At 27.6% G+C, this 21,093-nt stretch overlaps 1 protein-coding gene across 1 annotated transcript; it reads right to left on the reverse strand.

The window, feature by feature from the left end:
* Positions 1 to 414: 414 nt before the first annotated feature.
* Positions 415 to 9,803, reverse strand: LOC112771517 (uncharacterized). Its single transcript, XM_025816285.3, has 13 exons — positions 9,567 to 9,803; positions 9,377 to 9,472; positions 7,847 to 7,930; positions 7,004 to 7,078; positions 6,755 to 6,835; positions 6,000 to 6,139; positions 5,397 to 5,636; positions 4,754 to 4,928; positions 3,993 to 4,076; positions 3,288 to 3,465; positions 2,608 to 2,780; positions 972 to 1,184; positions 415 to 844 (listed from the first exon to the last, which is right to left on the reverse strand). The coding sequence occupies exons 1-12, from the start codon at positions 9,723 to 9,725 to the stop codon at positions 975 to 977; spliced, it is 1,695 nt and encodes a 564-aa protein (XP_025672070.1). The 5' UTR covers positions 9,726 to 9,803; the 3' UTR covers positions 415 to 844; positions 972 to 974.
* Between the last annotated feature and the right edge of the window lie 11,290 nt (positions 9,804 to 21,093).

A 21,093-nucleotide genomic window follows, 5' to 3' on the forward strand; every position in this document is an offset into this window, starting at 1 on the left:
TCAGCATATGAATAATGTTTTTCATTTAAGAATTATGAATGATAAGCGAGACGGTATACAATTTTATATAAAGTGTGCAAAACAAACATTTCGATGAATAATCTCATCATGATTATGCATTACATAGTTGCCTGTATTGAATGATTATTACACTTAATTGCTTGTAAATATTTCTACTATTTATATTCCGTATATTTTATGGGTGTATGTGGTTGGAAGAATTATAAATAATTTCTAAAAATTTTAAGATAGAAATATCATATTTTTATGTTTGGTTCAAAATTTGAAAAGCTATTTCCAAACAAATTTGATTTCAGAGAATCAAAATATCATTTCAATTTCCACATTCTCTATGGATATATTTAATTCCATGAGAATAAAATCTGAATAATAAAATAATACTTGAACCACATCTGAGAAGAATGGCAATGTATTATTCATACAAGAAATAAAATGTAAATATATTAAGATTCAAAATCAAACCACATAACAATTCTTACAAATAAACCAGCTGAAAAGGTGTTACAAGGGAAGCAAATGGGATTGAGCAATGGAAGTACCATTTTGGCACTATTTCATCCTCTTAACTGACGTTGAGAAGTTCTACGGAAATCACAAGTCCGTTCGGCAGCGAAGCGTTAATGAAGCAATACTAGTACAGTATATCATTTACAACAACAAAACCTTATCCTACTAGTACTCTCTATGGTTTAAGTGAATGAAAAATATCTAATAAAGAACAACTAGTACAACATTTTTAATTTTCAGTATAAATCTCAAAAACCTTTTTGATGCCAGTCAGTAAGCTTGCTTCACGTTCATGCTTCCTTACCTTTAATAAAAGCTGCAAAAGAGAAATGCAGCAATAGCCAATAGATCAAAACAAGGATATAAGGATAACTGTGGTTGAATAACAGGACCAGAAGACACACTCAGTAACAAGCAATTGCACAAAGACAGAAGCTATTTACCTTTCAATAACAGGAGGATCTTAAATGTTTGTCAGTCTTTTTTGCAATTACGGCCACATTTCTTGGAGATATCATTGGGTCAAATATGGGTAACAAGTAGGCTTCCACTGTGCTATCTTGCTCTTGAAGAAACAGTAGTCTGTCAAGCAGAATCAGAGTTTCCAAAAGAGGTCCGAGAGAAGCTCTGAGTGACCAAAAGGGTCCTATAAGGTCCTGCACGTAATTGCTACATTAAGTACTTTGCAGTTCTCTCATGTTTGGATTATGGCATAAAAAATAACTAAATCAGAAGACTATAACTGATTTGGTAAAATTTTTTGGAGACCTATACTTTAAAAGCATAAGCACCTAACCTAACTTTGTTTTGGTAAATAAAAAAAATGCATTTAGCTTTGAAATTTTTGCTTTTGGAAGCACCTATGAAATACTTTTCAAAATTAGCTTATACTTTTTAAGTTAAAAAACCTAATATAGCCTTATATATTAATGAATATTTATATTTATTTTTGCAGTTTATTACATTTATATCTTTTAAAGTCATTTTAAATGTTAAAAATAATTTTACTAAACACAAGTTTTATAGTTTGTATTTATTGAAAGTCACTTATTTTTATTTATCAAACATAGTTACTACAAGTTTTGGAAACTATCTTTGAAAAGCTAGCTTTAATAAGCTATTTTTGAAAAGTCAAAACTTTACCAAACTAGGCCTATGAAAAATTTCATGCTTTTCTTGTAAAACTAGCTAACATCGAAAAGCAGTTAAAACAAGTTTTATAAAGTTTGCAGAAAAATGATTTCCTTTATAATCAAATTGTGATGCCATCCTTCTAAAAGCACAATATAAAAAATAAATAGCATTTATATATTTGAAAAAAAAAATTTGCAACTTAGAATAGCTAAACAATATTCAGTCTGTCCAAATGCGATTTTTATTTCATGCCAAATATTTCATAGATTCCATATAAATATTGTCCTAATAAATCCAACTTTAATGATAAGGTAATCCAATTAATCATACTTTTTAGACGACTGGAAACATGGAAAACAATGTGGGGGCTGGATTCATGATTTCATCTCCTGCATGCCCTATTAATCCAACTAAAGCTCCACCCAACCCAACCAACTGTTTGGCACTAACAAATCTCGTTCACACATGAAAGTTGAATGCTTACAATCCCAAAGACCTGTTTGGACTTTGGAGCTTAAACAAACTAAATGATGCCGATGTCAATATAAATAGAATATGCAAATTTAGTCATGAAACTAAGCAAGTAATAAATGAATAAGAATAACTTTTGCATCCTGCTTTTAATGAAAATTAATATTTATAATATTGAATTAACAAAATTAATAATAATAATAATAACCCCACTGGAAGGTAAAGAAAAAATGTAGTCTCTGTTTGTGAACAAAATTATGAAGTGGAAGGGTGGGAAGGAAAGGGGTGAAGACTGAAGAGTACTTCACTATAAAATTCCTTCTCTTCCCTCCGTTCTGCAAAATTAAACCCAAGCACCCTTCATGGAAAAGAAATAATAACTTTCTAGACAAAGTAATAAAACTAAGATCTACAGACCTTATAACCACAGACATTTGAACTTTTAAATAATGGAAGAAATTGAAAGTGACGTACCAAAAATGGTTCTGCTTCCTTCCATATGCCTTTAAGGTTTATATCATTTGAAAGCTTAATACCAAGATGAGACAATCCAGAGTGGCAGAAGTTCTCAAAATGTAAAAATGTGTCGCGGGATTTAGTCCCTCCACACCCAGCTTGTACTTCTATTGGAGGGGCCAAAATCTCGTCTGTAACACATTGAGAAAGGCTAAGCATGTACATCAGTGAATCCAACACCACCGCACATCACCAAACAATCACAAGGTACTTTAAAATGTGTCAAATATACTCTCATTATCAACTTTTTAAGTGTCTACTAACTACTATTGTAACTACTTCCTTGATTCACAGAGAGATGAATATCAAATATGAGTAACATGTATAATAACAAACAAAAAGGTCTCCTACAAAATGATAAAAGACAAGAATTGGACAAGAATAAACAAAACAAAGATTTCCAATTTTTGTGCATATCCATTCAAGAAATCTAGTTAAAATAGCCATTATCTTGCCAATAGCCATAAAGTAGCCAAGAAGATTACTTCATCCCCTAGTTTGAGATCATAACTTCCCATCTCTTTTCATCTCAAGTTCCTTGTTCGTCCAACTATTCAGTCATTGGGTGGAAAGTTGACAGAAAAATGGATTTTCAACAATAACAGCCATAAACTTTCAAAAGAGACTGATAAAAATACCGGTTTCAGATTCCGTGGAAACTACAGGCAGAAAATCTTGCCTCAGATGACCAGTACTTCCTTTAAGATGCAGATGGGACTCTGCAGATCTCCTTTGATGTCTCCGGCGCAGAGCCTTGCCTTTACGGCCAATTGAAGGAGTGTTCATTGTGAAATCTGGATAATATTTACAAAGAACCTGCCATCGCAAATATACATAGAGATGTCACATCTAGGTACAAGAGAAGAATGCATCGTTAATTGAATATCTTTGTCTCTTGACCAGAAATGGGTATTACACATCATACATATATGTAGTGTAGAAAATACTCAGTCCGTCCTGGAAAAGAAGAAAAGCACTCTGTCTCCATATGTTACCGATTTCACTTTAATTATTTGTCACTTCCTATTTGACAAATATAGACTCAATCACAAGATAGCCCCCATTCAATAAAAACAAAATAGTACTTCTTAACTGGATTTTGTTTCTACTTTTTTCCTAAATGCTTTCAACATCTAGCCTTAATGTCACCTTCCATCTGATCTACTTCTTAAGACTTTTACTGAACTTCTCCATACATGACAAAATTAAATTGCCTAAGGAAAGATTTTACCATCTTTTCCTCAATAGATCTTCCTATATTATGAAATGTGTACCATTCATCCAAAAGACATCCGGAAAGTAACACATAAATTAGATGACAAGACTAAGTGATAATTCAATACCATTTGAAATGCAGCACGAAAAGCATGCAACTCAAAGTTATGAATTCCAGCATGCATATCCAAGCTCCTCCATCTATCTGCACTCTAGCAAGATAAAATGCAGTTGGTGTGGTATGTTTCTCACATGAACTTAAAGTAAAAACTTAAAAGGATAAAGAAAATAGTAAATTCATAGAATTCGCCTGCAGAAAAATGACAGGAGCACAATTTTCTGTTTAGGAAGACAATGCTTATATGATTCTAAATGACCTACAACACACTTTGGTACTCCTCAGCTTAAACCATTGTTTATTCAGTTAGTCATGCATTATTATATTCCTAAATTTTAATTTGTATTGTTTTACTTGAATCATGCACTGAATTTGTGCAAGAACCTGGCTGCAGAAAGAAAAGCAGAGCCACCTCCTCATTAGGGTATGTAACTATTTTTCACAAATATGGTTATTAATCAAATAAGCTAAATGGTCTATGTTATGCATAATTATGGTCTTTATCTAATAATACCTTACATATCAATGAAATAAGTAGTGTAACACTAATTGAACCATATTCAATAACTGCACTGCATGTTCAAGATAGTGAAAGGAGAAAAGCATTAGGAGATTTCTATGCCTTTAAATGGCATCAAAACTTACAAGCCTGACTGAAGAAAGGTGTCACGATTAGCAAAACATTAGTCATTTTCTCATAACTCTGTTTCACCCTCCCTTTAGTAAGCTAGTATATAAAAAGGTGAAGAGGGGACCAAAAATATCACTTACCTGACAAGCAAGATCACGCGCATTTTTTGCAAGTGATAAACCCACAGATCTTACAGCATGACTCATTGGAAACCCAAATTCAGATTCACCATCCTTAGCACTTCCTTCAGACAATAAATTGTAACAGCAACCAAGACTAACAACAGCTTTAACATCTTGGCACTCTATGAAAGTCCTAACAAAAAAAGAATTTGGATGAATTACAACATTGCAGAATGTAAATTGTAGATTATATAATATATAATAAAAGTAACACACACAAACAATGGCAATGATATAAAACAGGCTTCTCAACTTTACATGGAGAAAATCAATGGTCACAGCGAAAAAAAGGTGGTGCTTTGATGTATGGACAAAAATTGAAATGGATCAGATATTAGTCAACTATCAGATATCTTGTTTGGACAGAAGTCCCGAAGTTGTGAGTTTTAAAGAAATTATAAATCATTTGGGTGGTTGGATTTTCTTGATTATATTTTAAAATTATTCAGGGATTGGAATGTTTGCTTCACTGACTTCTTTTATTGTCTCCTTGTAAAGTACTCTCTACCTTTCTTTCTGAAAATTATTGTTTAATCTAAAAAGAGATTCAAGGATAGTAAGAGGAAGAAACAAAGCAACTTATCCAAATTTCGAAACTAACTTCAGCATAGTCACTGAAAGGTCACCACAGGCATGAAGCCCAGCAAGAACAGTTGAAGGTTTTCTCTTTGCATTACTGGACCAACATATTTTCCCTTGATCTTTGTTTTGGTTCCCCATTGATGTGGATTGCAAAGCATCATCTACAGGCAAAGATGCTTCAACCAAAGTTTTCAATGTATCAATTGACAATACATGACATGTGATTGTCTTTGGAACATTCAAACTCCACATGCCTGATCTAGAGCAAAAAGAAAGTAAACACAAATGAATTTTCATAAAAACAACAGCAACAACAGTAATTAATGATAATAGTAGCGGTAGATATTAAAATAATAATATGGACAACTTTGACCACCTATTGAGACATCGTCAAATGCAAATCATCCTCCCAAACACAAATATTGACATATTCACATCACTTTTTTCCCCTAAACTTGTGTATTTGTCATGTGATATCCAATGGTTATGGTTGGAATTCCTAGCATGCTTATTTTACTTCATTCTGTTCCTTATCATACATTTGCCCATTTTGTACAACCTCAAGGATCTCATAGGTACCCCAAAATATAAGTGAACATTGCAGTAAATAAGGAGAACATACCCAGATTTTAACATCTGTGACACATAGTGCTTTTTAATTCGTTCTGCACGTGCATCAGTAACACTTCCATGATGAGAACATGCATCAATCGCAATGACAGGATGCTGATATTGAAAGGCAAGCACTTGTGAAAGATAACCCTATAAATAGAGCATAAAACAAACAAAATTTCCTCATTGGTATTGATGGAACTAATGGAAACAACAAAGTAGTAAATCACAGATTTGCAATTTTGAAAACGAGGGATTGCAAATGACAGAAGTAAATTATCATACCACAATCATCAATAGAGGAAGGCACAACATTGAGGCAACTAGCTCTTAAGGACTCAAAAGAAGATAAGTTCTAACCAGAGTACCATACCATGTCCCTCAACTTGCCTAGGATCAGTATCATCATCATCAACAGCCACCACCACCTTTTCCCAATAGATGGATTAACTAAGTGGATTAGACAAAGCGAAAGTATCCCATCATAAATCATGCCTATATTTTGGTCATTACACTAAAAAATCTTTAGTAACAATTTCATGTTAGTTTTTACAGGTCTCCCTCTATCTCTTGTTATTGGACTAACTTCCATGTAACATCCTAACCTTGTGCAAGCTTTTACAGACCATATCCACCCATGCACAAACCACTGAAGTTAAATTCAACTGTCTTTTCTAAGTGCTACCCGAATTCCCAAAGCCTTGTCCCACCTGCGTTCAGCATCATGCATGTAAAAAATGTAAGCAAGAGTAAATGAAGCCACACCTGACCAGCACCAACATCAATAACAGCATCAGCTCTAACATTATTGGCGACTGTGCTTACAACAGCCGAAAGTATTTCTACCTGCACAAATTAAACTCTATTTACCTGATACATTTTAAGCCAATAAATCTTTTGCTGAAAATGAAAGTGAAATGTACATTCAAAACTTTCTTATTAAAGCCTTTGGTTCAGGGGAACAACTTGCGGAATAAAGAAAGCAATACAAGAGCATGATAAACGTTGACTTACTTCATGTTTTTTCTTCACGTTCATGCCTTGAGCAAGAACAGTGTTAAGTGAAGTAATATACAGACCAGGTAATGCCTGCAAGTATAAAACATTTAAAACTGCGAATTCAAAATCCTTCAAGCAGCCATTCGGCTTGGACACAGAAAGTATATTAATTCTTCAAGTGACTTTTCTTATTATGTTCTGAAAAAACTTTCCAAGAGTATTTTGAACTTAAACAAATTGCCATGGAGCACAACAAGAGCTGTTTGCTTTGTCTTCTATTTTTATTTTAAGTTGATATCTTCATTATTAATTACAAAATTGCTAGCTTGTTTTGATCTAGTTTCCTGTTTTAAGCATTTTTTAAAGGAAATAGAGAAAACACGATTTATTATTTTATTTTTATCTATTTCCTTCAAAAAAATAATGGAAAAGAAATACATAATTTAAACATAGCATTATTTTCAGCATATCAGTGAGAACTAATGAACATAAAATTGAAACTGAAAACAAACCAACATTCCCTAAAGGCCTAAATCTGGTGTTACTAAATCCAATGAACAAACAAAAATATCAAAAGATAATCAACATGACTTAGGATTGATATAACCAAAACACCTGAAAGATTAATGCTACTTGTTACCAAGTTTCTATCAGCTCATAAATAAAGGGACAAAAACATAATCAATATGGAACTACCCCAACAGAGATTATTTCACAGTAAAAACTACCCAAGAGTCCAAGCAAAAAGTTAATTCAAATGCCATCCTTGGATTTTGTTGCATGTGATATTAATTATTAGTAAGCAATAACGAAATAGAATGTATAAACCTTGTTCAGAAAGGGTAAAGGTGAACATACTGTGTTTACATCTACTTGTTCTTGACAAAGTGCTAAAGCCCTTAACTTTAGGATAAATTGCTTCAAAGAAGCTGGCCAGTGGTCCTGCCAGAAAATTTTTTCATTAGAGAGGAATATTGGTAAACAAGCAGAACATTGGCACACAAAACTAAATAAAATAAAGAAAGATGACAATAAATGACAACCACTATAAGAATTATAAAACACAAAATGCATAAATAACAACAACTAAACATACAATTAAGTAAAATGGTGGCAGAAATTACAGACTTAATTTAGCATATAAAAACCTGAGCTTTCCAAATAGGATTAGAAGGAATTTATTCAAATTTGGCAAGCAAGGAGGTAGACTTTTTTCCAAGGGTAAACACAAGAAGGATTCCAAAAGGAAGAAAGCACAAAAGGATGTTATCATTCAGAAAGAACTCAGACAGAAAAATCACCACTCCATGAATCCTTCTAGAGTTCTAGGACTGGAATCAAGAAACATCATAAAGACCTGGAAACCAGAGGCTAAAGTAAAGCGCGCACACACAAGATGAACTTGCCATCAAGAATAAAAACGCACAGAGACTCTGGTAGGAAATAGGAATAATTTGAGCAAGTATATAGCAAGAAGAGAGGAAAGGGCCAGAATAGGACAACTCAATTGACTTAGTTGGGTGGTAAAAATGGTTAGGGAAGACCAAAAGAGTAGAGGAAACGCTTGTAAAAAACAGAGGGACAGAGTTAATTAGGAGTATTTTGTGACGGCATTTTAGAGGGTGTCCCCCAGCGGAGAGAAATCCACTTTGGTATCACCTAGGATTCTTGATATATTGTGAAGGTGTGAAGGAATTCCCAATTCAATAGACCTATCTTCTACATTTACTGTGCTCTTTTGTATGAATCACGCACACACACTCCCAACAGAGCATGACCACCGCGGCACAATTAAGTATCTATGAAAATCATATAAAACAATGCCAAAATCTCACGAGCTGAACATCTACCACACTACAGAAAGAAATCTACAGAACCAGCAGCAATTCAAGCATTTTCGACCACCGCAGAGCGGCACTTGGTTGTCACTCAACCCTAGCTTACATATCACACTAGATATTTAGATCCCATGGCCTAACTCAGCTGAGCAAAGTTAAGTTAACCTTAAAGCTGGCAAAATCTGTTGAATCAAAAACACCTACCACTAAAAAAAAAAGCACGGATTTTTTTTCTATTATAAATAAAAAAATAAAATCCAAAAAAGCACCCTTGCTTCCTCAATGCATCAAAGGATATCTAAAGACCAAAAAAAAAGGGATTCCTTAACGCCTATTTACCTGCATTATAAGCTAGGATATTAAGCCTTCAAATCCAAAGGGATAACTCCACCAAAAGCAAAAAATGCCGCATAACTCCCATTCAATTATTCTAGTGCAATTATCTATTTATCCTACAACTTGAACCCTAAACCCCAGCTAAAAATAGAAAATTCAATTTTAAAAAAATCAAAATAAATGAGGAATGTAAGTATGTAACCAAAAAAATAACCTGCACCACTCCAGATGGTATCAAAAGAAGATTCTGAACAGGTTCTCTGCGGAGACAATCCATCCATTCCTTGTCAACATTCTCCCACAGCCTATCCTGAAATTTAACCATACCAAGTTAGCCCTGATTTTGAAAAAAAAAAATTATTTCTTTTCCCTTTCTCGAAAGAAACTGTTAGTGGTGACTGCACCGTGAAGAAATTGACGACGTGGGCATTAATTAAAGAGTTGAAAGGGGCGATGAAATCGACGATGGCGTTGATCCATGAGAGGGTGTTGCTCGCTGTGACGCATGAATATTGCGTACCACAACACTCTGCAGCTGCAGCATCAGCCATAGCTGCAAGCATGTGCCAAGAGAACGCCGTCTTCGTTTCTGTTCGTTTTTTTTTTTTTTTTTCTTTTTCTTTTTGGGTTACTAAATTTTCATTAATTAATAACTAATAATAATTTTAAAATAAAGAGTAAAGTGAGTAAGTGACCGGTTAGATTCTCGAAGATGCTGACCTTAGATTAGTTAGTTTGTGTTTGGATTATAGTTTGTAGACGGGAGTTTGCATAAAATTGATTTTGCAAACTTGATTTTGATAAAAAATAAGTTTGTGTTAAAGTGATTTATGTTTGGTAATTTTTGTATCAAAATTGATTATAGTAAAATAAATGTTGTTTAGCTTATACCATTCAAAATCACTTTTAGATAAAAAATTACTAAAATAGACCTCAACTTAAATAATTTTTTTATATTATCATATCATTCTAATTTAGATATTTAAATAGATTTTATTAATTAATTTTATAATAAAATTAATATTTACTTACTAAAATAAAAATAACATATAAAAGTAGATAAAATATATTTTTAAATAAAAATAAAACAATATAAATTTTAGATATATATATATATATATAAAAGAATATTTAATCAAATATGTTATATTTTTTTTAAGTATTAACTAAGAATGTTACTTTAATATTTTTTTTACATCGTACTCTTATTCTAGTACTCTCAATAATCTTATTCTTAATATTAATTTGGAATTCAACGTTTATGATTTTATTATTATCTATGATTAATTTTTATTTAATTTATTTTTTTAATAGAATCATAATCTATGTTATAAAAAATTACACTAAAACATAGTATATGAGAATTACAATTATAACAGAGAGTACTAAAAATAATAAAAAAAATTAAATATTTATTTTATAGTAATTAAAACAAATTTGAAAATTTTTTATGATCTTTTTATATAGTATATTTTTAGTATTTTTAGTACTCTTTTTTAGTATGCTATAATTTATTATTATTATTATTATTTATAGTTAATTTTTTGTTTAATTTACTTTACCTAATAGAATTAATAAATCATATTATAAAAAGATAATAACAAACATAATACACAAAAATCACAATTATAAAAGTGTATAATATCAAATAAACAGTTGAAAAAAATAAAAATAATAAATAATAGAAAAATAGAGCTCATATAAATAGAAATAACAAGAATTTTATAAATAATATAATAACATACATGAAGGATAAAGTTGGTAAAAGATAAATAAATGGTTAGTATTCATTGCTAAAAGCTCGTTAGGAAAACGCAGAAGCTAAACATAGTTGCTTCTTGTAAACGTTGGTTTTGGTAGCAAAATCACTTCTGCGTTCATGAAAAAAAAAATTGCCAAACCAAAAGTTGAAGCTTTCAATAAGTCTAACCGTGTTTCTTCTCTTCCAACGAGTTTCCCAAACACACCCTTAATCTTTAAAGAAAAAAAATATATTAATTAGGTCCTCTAAGATAATAAATAGTGAATATGTATATCCTTTTATTAGTTAATAATGCGATATGAAATGAAAATCAAAGGTGAATCAAAATTAACACATAAAAGGTTCAAAAAGTGTGTTTTTACACTTAAGCACAAATTAGGAGACAATCATGAAACCATGCTATTTCCTTGGATAAATGTGAAAAAAGGTGATAAAATTCCCTAAATTAAGCACAAGATAAACCCTAAAAATGGGGTTTATTAAGCGGGAGACTGCCACAGCCCTTACATCCAAACCTAGGCGAGGGACTGCAACAGCCCCTACGACGGAGAACAATGCAGATTACAATCACATAATCCATCTCAGAGGCCACTGCTCATAGCCATAAGACCTTTACATATTCGAATTCTATATCATTGATATATCTTTTTTCTTTCTTTCACCCTTCATTTTTATCTGTATATTCTTATTGCTTTACAACTTATAATCAGATTCGTTTTTTTTATCCAATATCTCAGTTGTTATAATTCTACTACCAAAATATGATATCTTGATTTTATTTCGATTTTTAGATTAATTCTTTAAATCCAGATAATGCGAAGCGATGAGTTTATATATGTATTTTGTTATTTATAGTAGTGCATATCTCATTACTATCACATGAGCAAGAAAATAATGTAATTTTTAATAGTAAAATATTTATTATCTTTTGAGTTTTCATATATCAATTATCAACTATTCTCTATTTATCATAATTTCTATCAAAACAAGTGAAATTTTACTCTAAAAGTTATTATTTATACGACTATCTTTCATAAATAAACACGTCAGAGTAATTAACAGTATATATATTAGTTGATGAATTGATAAAAGAACATTATGTGTCCACCATTTGCTATTCTAGATAATTAAATTGGTACTTTTTTTCTCTAACTACTAAATTAGTCCCAAGTTGAAATCTTCAGAAACCTAGTGTGTGTTTGGATTTCAGTTTGCAAACGTGAGTTTGCATAAAATTGATTTTGATGAAAAGTAAGTTTGGGTTAACGTGATTTATGTTTGGCAATATTTGTATCAAAATTGATTATAGCAAAATAAATGTTGTTTGGATTATACTACTCAAAATCACTTTTAGATAAAAAAATTACTAAAAGAGACATCAATTTAAATTTTTTTTATATACATGCAAAAACAGAACCTAACAAAAATAATATAAAAAATATTTATTATATAAATAAATAAATACAATAAAAAAATATGAAAGAGAATATTATAAATTTTATAATATTAAAAAAAAATATTCTATAATTTTTCTAATATTACCGGTACTCTTTAATTTAGTATTATTTTGGACTATAAATTTTCACTATTTATGGCTCTATTGTTATTTATAATTAATTTTTTTATTTATTTTGTCTTTTTTTATAGAATCATAGTTTATATTATACAAAATTTTGATAATAAACATAGTAAATAATAATTACAATTACAAATTTTACAAAGTCAAAATAAAAAATAAAAAATTAATATAAAATAAAGATAGAGTACATCAAAGAATAGAAAAAAAATCATACAGATAAAAAATAATAAAAATTTCATAAAACTAATAATATATATCATATGAATAAAAAAATACAATAAAAACTAAATAAAATTCATATGAATAATATAAATAAAAAATAAAAAAATTTCATATACAACATAAATACAATGTAATAAAAGATAGAAAAAAAGAATTCATATGAACAAAAAATAATAAAAAAATCATAAAATTTAATAAAATACCTAAAAATTATAGCACAACAAAAAAATCAACAATATTTATCATATGTATAAAATAAATATAATAAAATAAATAAAAAATCATATAAACAAAGTCAAACAAAAATAAAAAAAATTCATAAAAAATATACATATAAAAAATAGTATAAGAAATGATAAAAAAAACTTATATAAAAACATAACATAAAAAATCGTAACACTAAAAATTAAAATATGAAAATGAATACTAAAAATAATAAAAAATTAAAATATTCAATTTACTAGTGATTGAAACAAATCTGAACGATTTTGATTGAAAAAAAATGAAAGGAAGAACTATGAAAAAGTAGAAAGAACTAGAGAGAACTACTGTGAAGCTTATAGTTATTGGTATCCTTTTTATAGAAGAAAACGAAGGGTAAGATTGGTAAAAAGGAAGAAATTTTCTCACCTAATTTTCTAAAGGTAATTAGCAACCATGAAAGTGAAACGCAGAAGCTACAAATTTTAGCTTCTTCTCAACGTGGGTTCAGAAGCAGAATCATTTCTGCGTTTAGAAAGAAAAAAATTGCCAAACATAAAAGTGAAACTTTCAAGAAGTTCAAACGCACTTCTTTCTTCACCAACGTATTTGCCAAACACACCACTAATTGTCACTTTACTCTAAAAATAAATAATGACTGATAGGATTAGGAAGGAACGTTGGGCTGAAAGAGAAACAGGCCCTTTGTATTTGACTGTCTCTGATGCTAGTAAATTGACAATTATCTGGGTTCATCACATTTATTCACGAATTCATTTTACTATTTTGCTAGCTTTTCTTTCTTTATTTCTTTTTTTTAGTAATGTTCTCCTAAAATTCATGGATTTTTTTATTTAAATTAAATAAATATAATATTTACGAAAATAAATAAACAGTGAAGTAATTACAAAAATTATACTCGCTCATATTTCGGATGCTAGGGGGTTTTTAAAAAATGAGTATATCTCGGATATTATGTGATAGAGATAGAGTGATTGCCAGTCATATTTTGGATGCACCGTAATAAGAACATGCGTTGATATTGGATACTAAACATCTTAGATAAATGCAATTGTTTTGGATGAGGGCTCCGAGATATAATCATTTTAATTGTAACGTTTCAATTAATATGAGAGATAAACAGTTTTAATGAGCCATTTTAACTCAAATCACGTAATTTAAAATTGTCCATTTAAATACGTCATTTAAAATGATATGGTTTTTAGAAAAATAATTGGATGACAGTTTTAAATTACATGACTTGATTGCTATGGTTTAAATGGACAATTTTAAATTACGTAGTTTTAAATTATGTCACTTGAGATAAAACTGTCTATTTTTCATATTAATTTTATAGTACTCATAAATAACTAGTACAATAATACAAGTATATTTGTTTTAATTGAATTAAATTAAATTATTAATTTCAACCAGAATCATCTAAATTTTAAATGAAATATTTTTATAATTTTAATTTATTTAATTTATTTCAATAAAAATATACCTATTCATTATTTATAAAAAAATCGTATTTTTTTATAAAAGAAATTAATTTTAATTTATTTATTATAAATAAAAATTTTAAAAAATATCCTCAAAATATTTCTTAGAAAAACTTGAATCCACCGAAAATAGGCACACAGTGAGATACGAAGCATCAATGACGATTTCACATAATCAAGACCATCACATATGCTTTTTTTTCTCGTCCCATTCAGCGACCCATGAGCTTTTAACAATCCAATAATTAGGACCAGTTTCATTTGTACCATGAGTTTTTAACTACATCTCGGACGCTGAGAGAGAAATGACGGAATTGCTCTTATCTCAAGTGTTGAGACCCCATCATTTTTTTAGCAGATGTTGAGTATTTGATATAAGCACTTATGCATATCACGGGTCCACCTAAGATGTGACTCGCCGTCACCCTATCACATAACGGGATCACGGCATCTGAGATACTCCCATTTTATGATTACCCCCTCAGCATTCGAGATGTGTCTCAAAATACATTTTTATAATTACATCATTGTTTCTTCATTTTCGTACTTTATATCACCATATATATATATACCAATATATAAAGCCAATACCAGAGTTTGGTGTCCAATTTTTATAGACACTATTTACCCTCAAATAATTCATTTTATAAATCAAATTTATGGACAAAATAGTAACAATACATTTTTAGATTTTTAATTAAAAAAAAAAGTCACTAACCCACGAAAGAGTTAAATAACTACTGCAATTGTGAGTAAATTAAATAACTGCTCCACTTATAAATATTCCTAAATAACTACTGCAATTGTGAGTAAATTAAATAACTGCTCCACTTATAAATATTCCTCACCTCACTGTTGTCGATCTTTTTTCTGCATCTTGCTCTCTTTTGGTTCTGACATGCATTTATTAAGAAAGGGAGTTGATACAATTTTTATGCCAACTCCATTGCCGTATCTATATTCTACCTTTTAAAAAATACAGGAATAGAAACACACGATAATGGAACTGGTCCAAATAATAGACGTCATGATAATATAAGTGGGTGATATTTTATATTTATGGTTTATTTTATTTTTGAGTACTGATTTCTAATTTTTAAAAGAAAATTTAAAAAACAAGTACTCTTTATCTTATTCCATTTTTACATCTAAAGTTTGTATTTTTTTTGTATAACTGTAGATCGAGTGTTCAATATCTAAACAAGTTTTTTATATTATCCAGTTTCAAACAATATATAAAGGGGATATTACAATTTGTATACCAATATATAAAGCCAATACCAGAGTTTGGTGTCCAATTTTTATAGACACTATTTAACCTCAAATAATTCATTTTATAAATCAAATTTATGGACAAAATAGTAACAATACATTTTTAGATTTTTAATTAAAAAAAAAGTCACTAACCCACGAAAGAGTTAAATAACTACTGCAATCGTGAGTAAATTAAATAACTGCTCCACTTATAAATATTCCTCACCTCACTGTTGTCGATCTTTTTTCTGCATCTTGCTCTCTTTTGGTTCTGACATGCATTTATTAAGAAAGGGAGTTGATACAATTTTTATGCCAACTCCATTGCCGTATCTATATTCTATCTTTTAAAAAATACAGGAATAGAAACACACGATAATGGAACTGGTCCAAATAATAGACGTCATGATAATATAAGTGGGTGATATTTTATATTTATGGTTTATTTTATTTTTGAGTACTGATTTCTAATTTTTAAAAGAAAATTTAAAAAACAAGTACTCTTTATCTTATTCCATTTTTACATCTAAAGTTTGTATTTTTTTTTTGTATAACTGTAGATCGAGTGTTCAATATCTAAACAAGTTTTTTATATTATCCAGTTTCAAACAATATATAAAGGGAATATTACAATTTGATCTCCAAATTTTGAAGAAATCATCTCTCTTCAAATAATTCATTTCACAAAATAAATTTAATAGATAAAATAGTAACAATAATTTTTTTAATATTTTATCTTCATCGTATAATATATAATATTTATTCAAAGAATCTTTCATAATGAATAAATTTAAAGATGTGTTATTGCACACTACTATGTATAAAATGCCTAATAACAAATAAGATTATGAATTTCATAATAAATAATTAAAATAGATAATTAACAAATAAAAAATTTAAAAATAGACAATACATTCATAATACTAATAATAGTAATTGTAATAAAGTTAATTATTTTATATTTTATATTTTTAATTAAAAATAACATTTAAATATAATTTTTTTAATATTTTAAAAAATTTATGACGTGATAATTGATAATGAATAAAAAAATTTATATTTTTTATGCAGTTATACAAATTATATTTAATTTATTTAAAAATAAAAGAGATTATATTTCTTATTTTAAGTTATATGTAAAAAAATTATTTATTTATTTACCTATAAATATATTCTATATTTATTAAAATTTATCAATATTTTTTTTATATTGTTTAATACGTATTATTAAAGTCTATGTTTATTAAAGTCGATTAATACTTTTATTTATATATTAATATGTATCTATAACAATATATAAAGTCAATGCCAATGAGTTATAGCTTAAATGGCATAGACTCCCCGTACTCAATTAAGAGGTTGCAGGTTTGAGTCACATATCTTTCCAAATTTTAAGCTAATGAGTTATAGCTCAAATGGTATAGTCTCTCCCCATACTCAATTAAGAGGTTGCGGGTTCGAGTCTCCTATCTTTGGTAAAATATATATATATATATATATATATATATATATATATATATATATATATATATATATATATATATATATAAAGTCAATACGAAGAATTGACCATAACTTTAGTTTCTAATTTTTTTTAACTATATTTATTCTCTAACAAACTATTTCATAAAACAAATTATAAGGACAAAATAAATTATAAGGACAAAATAGTACGTTGTACTCTCACAGTCTCACTGGTAGTTTGGTTTCACTCTAATTATTCTATTAAAGTTTTATTTGTAATTTTTTAGAAAAATCTACTAATTTTGTTCTTCATACACACTTTTATGTGTTTCTCTTACTATCGGCCTTCTCTTTTTTCAACACCCTCAATTGCATCGCCTCCTTCGTCTTCCATTGCCTTTATCCACCGTTGCAAATTTCATCATTTGATTTCACGCATAACTTCCACTTACATTTTTCCTTCTCTTCAGTTTACTTATTTAATTTATATTTTTAGTCATTCTTTTATCCTTTTAATTCATTCCCAATTTTTTACGTAAAAAATAGTTCTGTCTTTTTTTCTTATCAATTTGATGTAAAAAAACCATTTTTTTATCTTATCGATTTGATGTAGAAAGAAAATATTTTCTTTTTATCTGGTATGTGTTCTTATTTTTTGTTTACATGTCTTTACCTATCAATGATGGAAGGAAGAAGTTTCATAAATATTTTATTAACTTATTATTTTTAGATTGCTTTGCAATAATATTTTTTTTAATTTTTTAAATTATTAATTATATAGAGTATTATATTTGAAATTTGAGTATATAAATATTTCTTCTGAAATAAAATAAAATTATTAATTTTGTCTATCACATTATCATTTATCTTAAGGAGTGGCTAATTTATTTAATTGGCATGTATAAAGGGCGCAAGAAAGTTCACACCTATCAAAGGTTTGTTAAAAACATTAACATGTTAATTTCCTGAACTATTTAAACTATTAATTATGTAGAGTATTGAATTTGACATTTAATTATAAAGAGTACTAGAATTGACATTTATTAATTTTTTAAATTATTGCAAAAAGATTATTAATTAATTTAATATTATTTGTCTGTCGTATGATTGGCATATAAAAGATGTAAAAAAAATTTATACCTACCAATAGTAGAGTGAAAAACCTTCACGTATATTTTGTTATTTTTTCTTTATTTTTAATATGTTTTATATAAGAAAATATTATTTTTTATTGATTATTAGATTGACATATAATACCATAAATATAGTAAGATAAGAAATTTGTTAATTGATTTTGTTAATCTCTTTTTTATTTTTAATCTATTTTATATTAGATAATATTATTTTTATTAATTATTAGATTGACATATAACATTTAAACGTGTCAAGACTGTGTTATATATTTTTTGTTATTTCAACTTTCATGATTATTTTCTTCTCTTTATTTTTCTATGTCATAGGCCATGTAAATTTTAATTTATTATTTATCTTATATATATTCTATTTTAAAAACTATTTTATTTTTTTAGGTTCTCTAATTTATTTTATTGTATTTTTCTTTTACTTTGAAAATTTTATGGTCTGAAGATAATAGGTTTAAAAATTTATTAATGAATAACTACTAGAAAAAAATATTACATAAATAATAGAAATAAGTTGATAATATACAAACTAATTTAGAGAGAGAAAAAAAAACTTAACAAAAGGAAGATATAAATTTTCACCTTTTGTTATATGGTAAATTAATTATATATAATATAATAAATGGTACATGTTCTCAATATAAGAACATGGGATTTAATATGACGACCCTTTCATTAAAATGTTTATTTTTGTACTTAATAAAAAACCTAATATTATTTAACTTTAATTTTTAACTTTCAAGATACATGAAAGATAATTTAAAAGATACTTATTATATAAGAAATTAAAAATATTCTAAATTTAAAAAATTATTTAATAACAAAATTAAGTTTGTTCAAAATCGTAGGGAGAATTAGAGAGAGAACGAGAAAGTTAAAACTTTTTAACTAATTACAAAGAATCACCACCATCAAAGCTATTAAATTTGAGTATATTAAGTGAGGTCGAAGAAGCAAACCATGACGATAAATCTAAAATTTTTTTGTCTCTTTTTATATAGTGTTTCAGTTTAAGTAACTTTTCTTTATGAATAATATTTAAATGACGAACAAAATAATAAGATTCGTATTAGACTATGAAAATTAATCTAATCCTTATAATATGATATCATTATTTCAAAACATGTAAAATAAAATCATAAAGTATAATTTAATTGATGTGCACAATAAAATAAATATGAAACTTATAAAATAGCAGTCAAATGTGGATAGTAATGGTTGCCTTCCGTCCTAAGCTAAGGTACTATATTAAACTACGACTTAAATTTATAATGATTAGTTAAAATACTTACAATTATAGTACTATTTTTTATTATTTTAGTTGAAAATAATTAGGATTACTAACATCAAATTTTGATAATTTGAAAAAATTTTAAATGCTTTATGTCTTAATTTTTTTAGTAAAATTTCAACAACTCATAAAAGTTAACACAATAGATGGTTATAAATCAAAGTAATAAATAAGAGTAAACGTTGCGATAATGATATTTAGTGATAATTAATAACGATAAGATGATGAGAATGTGGAAGGAGAAAAAAAAAATGAGAAAGGAGAACAATGTAATATAATAGTGGCAATAAGACAATAGCAGGTATGTATATAGAGAATAATATATAGTAAGAGAAAAAATAGTGTTTGATATAGTGAGTGAATATAATAAAAATATAAATTAATAATTTTGAAAAAAATAATAAAATTAAACATAATTTAAAAAAATAAATATTAAATTAAAAAATATTTTTTATCAATTAGAATTATGCATGAAGATAAAGAGTGTTTTGAATATAAATTTTTATCTCTGTTTTAAATTAAATATTATTAAAAATAAATAAATAACCTTAATAACGTTTCTAAATAATTAATTATAAATAATATTTCTAAATCTTTATTTTCATTTTGTTACACATAATAACGACATAATAAATTTATTTAATATCTTATTTAATTTAAATTTATAATTTTATACATTCTAAAAGTTAAATAATTATAAAATTTTTATTTTTATTTTCAAATTTTTTTTATTCTTAATGTTTAGATTATTTTATTAAATTTATAATTTTAAAAATAAAATTATAAAAATTAATCTCTTTAAAATAATAGAAAAGCGGCTGAACAAGCACGATAGTGCCTGTTGAGCCGCTAGTATATATGGTGAAAATTCATGTGCAGTCAACTTCGCGTAAAGTTGATAATTGAGAGTCGTTAGATAAAAATTTAGTCAAATTATTCAAATCATTTAATGGCTCTTAATTATCAACTTCACATATAGTTGACTACACGTGAGTTCACACACACGCACCCAAGCCCACCCACGCGCGCACACACACATATATAAACTACAAGTTTGCAACTTTAGAGTACATTTGATTTGCGTTTTCATTTTTAATATTTTCTGTTTTTCATGAAGGAAAAAGTAAAAACAGTGAAAATAATAAAATTCTATTTTCTATTTTTACCTCCTATTTTTTCATTTTTTTTCACAATATTCAGAAAATAGAAAACACTAAAATGAAAACAAAAAATAAAAACGCAAACTAAACGCACCCTTAGTGAGTAAATTATAAAAATTATACTTAAAATATTTAAATGTTAATGAATATATTAGGGTTAAATATAATTTTGGTCCTTAAGGTTGAGGTTGAAAATTTTTTATCCCCAATATTTTTTTACATTTAAATTTGTCCCTAAGATTCAATCTTGTTTTAAAATCATCATTTTTATCTAAATCTTAAATTTCTGGACAAAATTATCCCTAACAAAAGAATTATATATAAAAAAAAAAAAAAACAGAGAAAGAGAGAAAA

The sequence above is a fragment of the Arachis hypogaea genome, chromosome 18 (assembly GCF_003086295.3).
Source record: "Arachis hypogaea cultivar Tifrunner chromosome 18, arahy.Tifrunner.gnm2.J5K5, whole genome shotgun sequence".
In the NCBI taxonomy this organism is placed as follows: domain Eukaryota; kingdom Viridiplantae; phylum Streptophyta; class Magnoliopsida; order Fabales; family Fabaceae; genus Arachis; species Arachis hypogaea.

Excerpts from the sequence above, each read along its gene's own strand:
- LOC112771517 (XM_025816285.3), bottom strand. The coding sequence starts at position 9,725 with ATGCTTGCAGCTATGGCTGATGCTGCAGCTGCAGAGTGTTGTGGTACG. Across the intron at positions 4,929-5,396 it reads CTTTCAGTGACTATGCTGAA|GACTTTCATAGAGTGCCAAG; the intron begins GTTAGTTTCGAA and ends TTTTTTTGTTAG. Across the intron at positions 3,466-3,992 it reads TTCGTGCTGCATTTCAAATG|GTTCTTTGTAAATATTATCC; the intron begins GTATTGAATTAT and ends TTGCGATGGCAG.